Here is an 11,003-nt window from a genome sequence, read left to right as displayed (position 1 = left end):
GGGATTGGGGGCAGGAGGAGAAGGGGACGACAGAGGATGAGATGGCTGGATGGCATCACCGACTCGATGAACATGAGTTTGAGTGAACTCCGGGAGTTGGTGATGGACAGGGAGGCCTGGCATGCTGCGATTCATGGGGTCGCAAAGAGTCAGACACGACTGAGTGACTGAACTGAACTGAATGCCCCTACTATTCCCTGTTATCACCATACTGATGCTGCTTATGATTATTCCATGTACTGTCAACTGTCTAACCTGTTTTTTCTCTGCCCAGGTCAACAAGCTACAACATGCAGTACCAGTTCAACAAAAATATATAAAACAGTTGACCATGGAAAATGTTAGTCACCTTTAGATGAACACCGCTATAAGGACTCTGAGGCTTGAGATTAGCAAGAGGTGGAGGCCCAAAGGCCCTCTCTGTCCCAGTTCAGCAGGAAGTAGCCAGAGAGACCTCAACAACCCTACTCCCAAAGAATTGGTCCTCCCCTCTGTTAAGCAGGGAATGTTAGGTAGGTAAAATAGGAAAAAGGAGTCCAAAATAGCAGTGGCTAGAAGACAAAGAGGAAAAAGCCCACGAAAGTAGAACAAGGAAGGTCCAAGGAGGGGAGTGAGGACTTCAGGTGAAGCAAAGAGCCCTCCAGGCTAGCCCAATTTACATAGGGCAGGCTCAAGGGAAGGAGAAAAACATAGAAAAAGAGGAGCCAAAATTGAGCCGTACTTCTTTTGGGTTGGCCTGCCCTCATGACTTGAGGATGTATTTTCCTTTGCTTGCCAAATAAAACTGAGCTGTAAAAAAAAAAAAAAAAAGTAAAACTCATTCTAATTTCATGAAAGGTAGAAGCTGGATAAAATCCATCTGAAAGTGTTCAGGGATTTTTGAGGCCTTGGTTGCTGGCCATGTTCCACCTTTAGTTCTTCAAAGATTATATTTACAGGTGACACATGACCTAAAAATAACTTGTTAAAAGTTCGTTTTTTAAAGTTTATTTATCAACGTTAACTTAAGATAGTAACCAATTTGTCTTTATCATGATGTATAGTTTTATGGGGGAAAAATTTTTTTAGCTTGTATCCATCTGAAATCGTCTGGCGCCTCCAAGTGGCCATCTTGGGAGCACCAGTAATGACCTGAGTGAAAGTTCCCTGCATGCTCAGTAATGTCTGACTCTTTCTCCGTTCCATGGAGTGTAGCCCACCAGGCTCCTCTGTCCATGAAATTCTCCAGGCAAGAATACTGGAGTGGGTTTCCATTTCCTCTTTCAGGGCATCTTCCCGATCCAGGGATCGAATCCGCATCTCCTGTGTCCCTGCATTGGCAGGTGGATTCTTTCCCATTGTGCCTTCTGGGAAGCCCATGAGTGAAGGTTACATTTTTTAAAAACATTCTTCTTTTTTAGAATCAGAGGATAAATGCTGATATTTCATAATGGTCTCTCTGAATTCCTCCAGAGATTTACCCTTTGAGGGTTCAGTTAGGAATCTCACCTAAGTTAAGGCAGTTTGTTTGGCATCATGATCTGCTAGAGCACCTCCTTTGACCTCCATATTATCTTTTTCACATGAACCGAGGCCCTTCTAAGAGCTACTTCTCTAGGCGACAGGAGCGACTCAAGTTCTTTAGCTTGTAGTTCATTTTAAAATTATTTATTTATTTGGCTGTGCTGGGTCTTAGTTGTGGCATGTGGGATCCCTCGCCCGGGTCAAACCCATGTCTCCTGCACTGGCAGGCATTCTTTACCACTGAGGCACCAGGGAAGCCCACATGATGGGTGGATGAATTCGCTCAGTCGTGTCCAACTCTTTGCAACCTCATGGACTGTAGCTTACTAGGCTCCTCCGTCCGTGGGATTTTCCAGGCAAGAATACCGGAGTGGGTTGCCATTTCCTTCTCCGGGGGAACTTCCCGACCTAGGGATCGAACCCGGGTCTCCCTCATTGTAGGCAGACGCTTTACCGTCTGAGCCACAAGGGAAGCCCATGATGGGTATATACCTCTAAGTATTGAAAGCAGGGACTAGAAAAGCTATTTTCGAGTATTTACATGACTCAACACACACTCCATGTTCACAGTAATATTATTCACAAGAGCAAAAAGGTAGAAGCAACCCAACTGTCCATCGGCAGATGAATAAACAATACAGTATACAGTGGAATATTATGCTGTGCTGTGCTCAATCACTTCAGTCATGTCTGATTCTTTGTGACCTCATGGACTGTAGCCCACCAGGCTCCTCTGTCCATGGAGTTCACCAGGCAAGAATACTGGAGTGGGTTGCTGTGCCCTCTTCCAGGGGATCTTCCGAACCCAGGAATCAAACCCGTATCTCCAGCATCTCCTGCATTGTACACAGGTTCTTTACCCACTGAGCCACCTGAGAAGCCCCACAGTGGAACATTATCTGGCCTTAAAAAAGGAAGATTCTAACACATGCTACACATGGATGAACCTTGAGGACATAATGCTAAGTGAAATAAACCAGTCACAAGAGGACAAACACTGTATGATTCCACTTATATGAGACAATTGATCCAATTCATAGAGACAAAGAATAGAATGGTGCTTGCCAGAGACTGGAGAGAGAAAGGAATGGTGAATTACTGCTTAATAGGTACAGAGTTTCTGTTTTTCAAGATGAAAAGAGTTCTGGAGATGAATCATAGGGATGGCCACACAACAATATGAATGGACTCAATGCCTCTGAAGTGTTCACTTAAAAATGGTTATGATAGTAAATTTTATGTTATGCATATTTTATAACAAATTTTTTTAAATGTCAAAAATGTACATGAATGTTCATAGCAGCTTTGTTTGAAATAGCCAAAAACTGAAGATAAACTATATACATATTCTACAATGATGAATGGTTAAACAAAAAGGAAGAAACTATTGAGGCATTCAACAACTTGGAAAGACATCAAGAGTATTATGCTGTGATCTCCAAAGGACATGTAACTAACTCCATTTATATAACATTCCCAAAATGACAAAATTTTAAACATGGAGAACATATTAGTGGTTGCCAAGGGTTAGGGATGGTGGAGGAAGACAGAAAAGGGAGAAAGTGACTCTTAAGAGAAAGCACGAGGGATCTTTGTGATGACAGTTCTACCATGATTGTGGTGGTTACAGAAATCCACACATGATAAAAACTGTATAGAGCTACACGCACCCCCACATGCATGTAAACCCCACGATTGCACGTAAACTGATAGAATCCAAACGAATTCTGTGAATTTTATCAATATGTACAAGGGTTTTGATACTGTATTATAGGCGACCCTTGAACAACATGGGTTTGGACTGCATCGGTCCACTTATACACACAATTTTTCAATAAATATTGTTGTACTACACGATATGCTTCCTTGGTGGCTCAGTGGTAAAGAATCTGCCTGCCAATACAGGAGATGTGGGTTTTATCCCTGGGTCGGGAAGATCCCATTAAGAAGGAAATGACAACCTGCTTCAGTATTCTTGCCTGGGAAATCACATGGACAGAGGAGCCTGGCAGGCTACAGTCCATGGGATCACAAAAGAATGGGGCATGACTTAGCGACTAAACAACAACAACATGATAGGCAATTAGCTAAATCCATGGATATGGAACCATGAATTCAGAATACCGACTATGGGACCTGAGCACCTATGGATCTTGGTATCCATGGAAGGTCCTAAAACCCATCCTCTGTGGCTACTGAGGGGTGACTGTAGAAGATGCTACCATTGGAAATAACTGGGTGAAAGATGCAGGAGCTCTTTCTGTACTATTTCTGCAGCTCCCCATAAATCTATCATTATTTTAAAATAAAAGAAAAAACAAAGCAGAACCTGAATGCTTGGCTATGGGCCAAATTCCCTTGTAATCTGAGCTGTCCATCATGAACTGGGTGCCCTCTATTCTTGAGTGCCATGACCATGGCCTCTACTCTTGCTGTATTATCTTCTCCCTTCAACCTCCACCTACAGCTTCAAGGTAACTTCCATGCGACCAGGTGCCTGAAGAACAAAACTCTTAGGTTCTGCAAGGTATGTAGGCACGGCCTACAAGGATGTGCACAGCTGCACAACATCCCACTTTGGGAAAGCTCTGAGGAACAGAGGTGGAGGAAAATCCTCTCAGTGGACAGAACTTTGAGCAGTGCACTTGGTTGTTCATTTTGCCCGATCAGGTGTACAGATCTATACTTTTTCAGGGACCACGGCTAATGGCTTGGCTGGCTGATCAGGTACTTGAAAGGAATGGGATTAGAAAATTCAAGGAGGTGTGGGGAAGAGGGTGTGGACAGACTTCTCTAATTTGGCACAGAATGTGAACTTAATTATGCTCCATATGAATGCTTACCAAATAGGAGGGTTTTAATGAGGTGGACAGAATAACCAACCTGAGAATGTCAGTCTGCTTCCTCCCCCAGTCAAATGGACTCAAGGGCAATGCACTAGGGATGGAAGTTATGTTTGAGCTCAACAACAAAGACTTTCACTTACTATGGCCAATATGGCTATAGCCACTGCCGAGCGTTCAATATTCTAACAGCAGAGACCGACACTGGCCCTCAATATGACAGAACACGCCGAAGGATCAGTCAGCTAACCTGTTGCAGATTGACCACATCGGGCCAGTTCTACTAAGGAAGAAGCAGCCCCTTGTTCTGACACTCTGGATATGGATTCTTCTTCATCGCCCGCAGAGCTTCTCCCAAATCCAGAGCGTTACTGGAGTTGGCTATGAACGGCTTTTTTATTCTTCCGTGTGCACCATTCCCCGCTTCGATCTTCACTTAGACCCCGCTCCGTGCTCGTCCGTACCTCTCATTTCGGTTTGGGGAGAGTCCACAGCATCAGCTTCATTCAGTAAGAGGATTCTGTCAGCGGTACACGCGCTCGCGGCTCTTTAGATCCCGAGGGTCCCGCCGGGAGAAGACAGCGCGCCAGCCCCGCCCACCCCGGCCTCAAGCCTCGCCCACCCCGGCGGCCGGCCCAAGCCCCGCCCCTGGGTCCTAACGCGAGGACCCCGCGGGGGCTGTCCGCGGCGAGGCCGGATTCATCCCACCCGCTGCCTGTCCCGGACACCCCCTCACTCGGGCCTGCGCTGCGGCGCGGCCCCCGGACCCTGGGGATTCAGTCTCGGGCCGAGGTCCGCGGCCGGTGGATGGAGAGCAGTCACGACAGGCGGTAGGAAGGCTGCTCGGCCGGAGGCGCTCGTGGGCCCCCACCATGGCGGCGGCGGTACGCGCTGCGGGCTTCCTCCCTGCTCTGTGTGGCGCTTCGGCGGGTGAGAGCTGGGACGCTGGGAGCCGGAGCTTTGAGCCAAGCGGGAGCGGGGGTGGGGGCGGCTCTCCCGGGGCCTGCATTCACCCGGGCGGGAAAAAGCAAGAAGCCGCAGCTCCGGGCCCCTCGCGCCGGTTTACCGGCTCATTGGGGTCTGCTGTGTGACCTTGCGTGCGTTCGCACAGGGCATGGTTGTGTAAAGTGAGGATGGACTGGACGCGGTCCAGGGTCCCTTCCAGTTCACCAGGCGGCTCGTGCATGCTCGGCTAAGTGAGGAGGATAGTTGCAAGCCATCATCGCCTTCCCCGCGGGCGCGACTTGTGGGTAGATCGAGGCCAGAGAAGCTCGAAAGGGAAATAGGCTGTCTTCCAGCTTGAGTCGGATAGGATTAGTGTCAGTTATTTTAGATTTCGGGCTGATCAATACTCTTTATTAAAAAGAAGGATGTTGGTATTGTCCCCCACCCCATGTTCGTTGTTTGCAGCCCGAGGAGAAGCAGCCTACTATCCTCCAGCGCAACGTTTATCTCTAGGAACCAGTATACCATTGACCTGACCGCTGATCGCTCTAAAACCTGCAATCCAGCATTCGTAATTCTGAAATCTAAAGATCTGTGAAAATCTAAAAGTTCTTTTTTGTAACTTGTTTTGTTAGGAAACTTGACCTGAAATCCTTTGTCGGAAAATCTGACCTGAGAAATATTTTTACTTTTGTTTATGTTTGTGACCACCTCCTCTTTTTTCAAAGCCCTGTTCAAATAGCACCTAGCATCTGCAGCTTTCTTCCGTGAGTTCTTATGTGTAGCAGGGTCTGTCTTAAGTTCTTTATGCTTTTTTCCTTCATCTTCACAATATCTTTATGAGATAGATACCTTTACATTCCCATTTTACAGATTAGGGAATTAGGGCACACAGGTTGAGAAACTTGTTCAAGGTTAGACTGGAAGGACGTCAGGTTTTTGCAGCCATACCAGCTGGTTCCAGAGCCTTTTTCTTTCTTTTTCTAGTGTATAAATTTTTTTTTGATAGTGGTTTTATTGGGATGTAACTTACACACTATATGATTCACCTTCTTAAACTATACAGTTCAGTGGTTTTTAGTATATTTACAGAGCTGTGCAAAAAAGATCTTCACGACCCAGATAATCATGATGGTGTGATCACTCACCTAGAGCCAGACATCCTGGAATGTGAAGTTAAGTGGGCCTTAGGAAGCATCATTACAAACAAAACTAGTGGAAGTGATGGAATTCCATTTGAGCTATTTCAAATCCTAAAAGGTGATGCTATGAAAGTGCTGCACTCAATATGCCGGCAAATTTGGAAAACTCAGCAGTGGCCACAGGATTGGAAAAGGTCGGTTTTCATTCCAATCCCAAAGAAAGGCAATGCCAAAGAATGCTCAAACTACCGCACAATTGGACTCATCTCACACGCTAGTAAAGTAATGCTCAAAATTCTCCAAGCCAGGCTTCGGCAATATGTGAACCGTGAACTTCCAGATGTTCAAGCTGGTTTTAGAAAAGGCAGAGGAACCAGAGAGCAAATTGCCAACATCCGCTGGATCATGGAAAAAGCAAGAGAGTTCCGGAAAAACATCTATTTCTGCTTTATTGACTATGCCAAAGCCTTTGACTGTGTGGATTACAATAAACTGGAAAATTCTGAAAGAGATGGGAATACCAGACCACCTGACCTGCCTGTTGAGAAATCTGTATGCAGGTCAGGAAGCAACAGTTAGAACTGGACATGGAACAGCAGACTGGTTCCAAATAGGAAAAGGAGTATGTCAAGGCTGTATATTGTCACCCTGTTTATTTAACTTATATGTAGAGTACATCATGAGAAATGCTGGGCTGGATGAAGCACAAGGTGGAATCAAGATTGAGGGAAGAAATATCAATAACCTCAGATATGCAGATGACACCACCCTAATGGCAGAAAGTGAAGAAGAACTAAAGAGCCTCTGGATGAAAGTGAAAGAGGAAAGTGAAAAAGTTGGCCTAAAGCTCAGTAGTCAGAAAACTAAGATCGTGGCGTTCAGTCCCATCACTTCATGGGAAATAGATGGGGAAAGGGTGGAAACAGTGTCAGACTTAATTTTTTTGGGCTCCAAAATCACTGCAGATGGTGATTGCAGCCATGAAATTAAAAGACGCTTACTCCTTGGAAGGAAGGTTATGACCAACCTAGACAGCGTGTTAAAAAGCAGAGACATTACTTCGTCAACAAAAGTCCGTCTAGTCAAGGCTCTGGTTTTTCCATTGGTCATGTATGGATATGAGAGTTGGACTATAAAGAAAGCTGAGTGCCGAAGAATTGATGCTTTTGAACTGTGGTGTTGGAGAAGACTCTTGAGAGTCCCTTGGACTGCAAGGAGATCCAACCAGTCCATCCTGAGGGAAATCAGTCCTGGGTGTTCATTGGAAGGACTGATGTTGAAGCTGAAACTCCAATACTTTGGCCACCTGATGCGAAGAGTTGACTCATTTGAAAAGACCCTGATGCTGGGAAAGATTGAGGGCAAGAGGAGAAGGGGATGACAGAGGATAAGATGGTTGGATGACATCACGGACTCAGTGGACATGAGTTTGGGTAGACTCCAGGAGTTGGTGATGAACAGGGAGGCCTGTGTGCTGACGTCTGTGGGATCACAAAGAGTCTGACATGACTGAGCGACTGAACTGACTGACTGACAAAGCTGTGTAACCATCCCCATAATCAATTTTAAAACATTTTAATCACCTCAAAAAGAACCTTACCTATCATGTCCCCCAGTTCCCTGTTCCCCCAGCCCCCAGAAGCCACTAATCTACCCTTTTTCTCTATTGTTTGCATGTTCTGGATGTTTCGTATAAATGAAATCATGTAATACATGATCTTTTTTGACTGTCTTGTTTCATTTAACATAGTGTTTTTCAGATTTGTCCATATTGTAGCATAAATCAGTACTTCCTTCTTATGGCAGAATAATACTCTATTTTGTGTATGTACCACGTTTTTGTTTATCCATCATCACTTGAGCATGTGGGTTGTTTCTACCTTTTGGCTATTACGTGTAGTGTTGCTGTAAGTATTTGTGTGCAGTGTCCTTGTGTCTATTTTCATTTCTCATGTGTATGTACCTGGGAGTGGAATTGCTTGATTGAATGGAGACTCCATGTTTCCCTTTTTGAGGAACTGCTAGACTGTTGTAAAGTAGCCGCACCTTTTACGTTCCCACCAGCATGAGGGTCTTTATTTCTCTACATCCTTGTCAACACTTATTTTCTGTATTTTTAACCATAGTGATCCTAGTGGATGTGACGTGGTATAAATTTGTAGTTTTGATTTGCACTTGCCTGATGGTTAACGAATGCCTTTTTTTGAGGAGAATGTGTGAGGCTTGGTAACAGGTCAGGTGTGAGTGTGAAGCAGCCAGTGTGATGTGATGTCGTCTACTTGGGCAAGTGGTCATGGTGCCCAGAAACTCTTCATTTACTTGTTTTGGTTCTTTTATACTATAGATGTTGCTATTCCTTAGGTGTTAAAAATGTTCCTTTTCATGTAGAAATACATCTTAACCTTTGTTTTTGTTTTAATTTACAGGTCGTTTATGGTCCAGGCAGCTTTACCTAAACACCTTTCCAACAGCTTCCATTTGGGCGTTGAAAGCTGTTCCCAGCAATGGTGAGATTATTTATCTAACAACCTTTTCTTCTAAGATCTGATACTTAAGAGTACTTTGTGTAGTTTCTAAAATGTAAATGAATGAAGTACATTCTTTATAATAGAAATGGGTAAGGTCTAAAGAGTATTTTTCAAATTTTTAATGATAATGGCAGTTATAATTCAAGGTCTAAGATGTAATAGCCACAATTTATTGAACAATGATTTGTGTGTCAGGTTAGTAGTATGTTATCTTGGTTAATCCTCACACCAGTTTTTAGTGACGGAGTTGTTATTCCCATTTTACAGATGCTAAAATGAGTCTCTTAGAGGCTAAGTGACTTGCTTAAGGTCACACAGCCAGTAATGGCAGGACTGGGTTCTGAGGTGTTTTGAATATTGTGACGCCTCCTTGAAACACAGTGTTTAACAGAAGGTTTTTGTTCTTTCCTGACGGTGCCAGGCCCTCTCTTGACTCACTTTCCAAAAAGGAAGAAGCCGGCGCTTGCCGAGCCCACGTTATGCTTTGTTGTTGTTGTTCAGTCACCAAGTTGTGTCTGACTCTGAGCACTGACCGTAAGCATACCATGATATTCCCGGGTGACTTGTTCAGTTGTAAGGGACCCGCCTGCCAGTGCAGGGGATGGGAGGTCAGTCCCTGAGTTGGAAGATCCCCTGGAGAAGGAATGGCAACCCACTCCAGTATTCTTGCCTGGGAAATCCCATGGACAGAGGAGCCTGGCAGGCTACAGTCCACGGGGTGGCAAAGAGTTGGACAGGACTGAGGCGACTTAGCGTGCACACACTAGGTATTACATTATACCTACATCACTTACTGGTGTTGACTTTGTACTAGTTTGAGTGACGTATACGAACCTTACCTCTTTGTGACCCTATGAAGCGTAGCCTGCCAGGCTCCTCTGTCCATGGGATTTCCCAGGCAAGAATACTGCAGTGGGTTGCCATTCCTTCTCCAGGGGATCTTCCCGACTCAGGGATTGACCTCCCGTCTCCTGCATTGGCAGGCGGGTTCTTTACAGCTGAGCAAGCCACCTGGGAATATCATGTCATGCTTATGGCCAGTTAAATCCTGCCTCCTCCGCATGGTCTCTGGTCAGGGCAGAGTTGAAAGCTCACTGTGTCCTCTCCGTGCTGGACTTGCCGTTAGTCTTCTTCTTTCATCTTGTCAGCCCTGCAGTTGAGATGCCTCTGTGCTTGTTCAGGTGGTCCAGCAAGCAGTCTGGAGCGCCTGGCTCTTCCTGCGTTTGTGTCTTTGTTGTTCGGGTGATGCGTTCAGTCATAAATGACGTACTCGGCCCTTGACTCTGAGTCAGGCAGTGTCCCAGCCTGAGCTGATACAGGGCCTGGAGAAGGGATCTGTGAGGAAGGCCAGAAAGCAGCACTCTTGCTGAGGGGACAGCCCCACAGGAGGTCTGGGGCAAGGAAAGTAATGACTGGTGGAATGAAGAGACAGTTCTCCTCCACTTTTTCTGCCTGTGCAACCATGACCAAACGACACCCTCAGTTTCCTTGTATATAAAATGAGCAGAGTAGTTCCTGCTTTGAAGATTGTTATCTTAAAATACTACACTTCCAAGGAATACCAAAAGGTTTTTACCTTAAAACCATTTCCCTTTGCTAGGCCTTCTCATTTTCCAGTGACACTTTGTTTTAACTTCTACTTGGTTATATTTCCAAATAGATAGTGTATATTATTCTTTTCCCTGTTAACATCGTTATGCTAATTGAAGATTTAACTAAGCCCCATGTCTGGTTTTTCTGAGCATAGACGCAAGCACAGTTTCTATGTGATCTAAATCCCATGGACACAGGAGCCTGGCGGGCTACAGTCCATGGGGTTGCAAGAGTCGGTTATGAGTGAGTGACTGAGCTGAGCTGAGCTGAGTATTTCAAGGATTGCAACATTAAACAGCAAGAATAAATTAATGTGTACTTGGTATTTTGTTGAAGATTGAGGGGGTTAAAAGAAAAACTAAAATGTGTCCAATGTAATGGGATTTAGAGTGATTGTTGAAGACCTGAATTTATTTAAAATGAAAAGCCACGAGTTTCTATTTACTTTT

General features: G+C 45.0%; 2 protein-coding genes across 2 annotated transcripts in view; both read left to right on the top strand.

The window, feature by feature from the left end:
• ZNF514 (zinc finger protein 514) overlaps positions 1 to 5,180 on the top strand; it is a 17,317-nt gene extending 12,137 nt beyond the window's left edge. Inside the window, exon 7 of the mRNA XM_010829849.1 lies at positions 4,900 to 5,180. Within this exon, the coding sequence (XP_010828151.1) occupies positions 4,900 to 5,180 (281 nt within the window). The remainder of the gene's footprint in view (positions 1 to 4,899) is intronic.
• Positions 5,012 to 11,003, top strand: part of MRPS5 (mitochondrial ribosomal protein S5) — a 24,408-nt gene continuing 18,416 nt past the window's right edge. The window contains exons 1-2 of the mRNA XM_010829568.1: positions 5,012 to 5,276; positions 8,860 to 8,940. Of these exons, the coding sequence (XP_010827870.1) occupies positions 5,219 to 5,276; positions 8,860 to 8,940 (139 nt within the window). The 5' untranslated portion in view covers positions 5,012 to 5,218. The remainder of the gene's footprint in view (positions 5,277 to 8,859; positions 8,941 to 11,003) is intronic.

This window comes from Bison bison, unplaced genomic scaffold (assembly GCF_000754665.1).
Source record: "Bison bison bison isolate TAMUID 2011002044 unplaced genomic scaffold, Bison_UMD1.0 scf7180017864508, whole genome shotgun sequence".
Lineage (NCBI taxonomy): Eukaryota > Metazoa > Chordata > Mammalia > Artiodactyla > Bovidae > Bison > Bison bison.
Note: the sequence above shows the minus strand (reverse complement) of the source record. Positions and strands in the feature narration are given on the sequence as shown.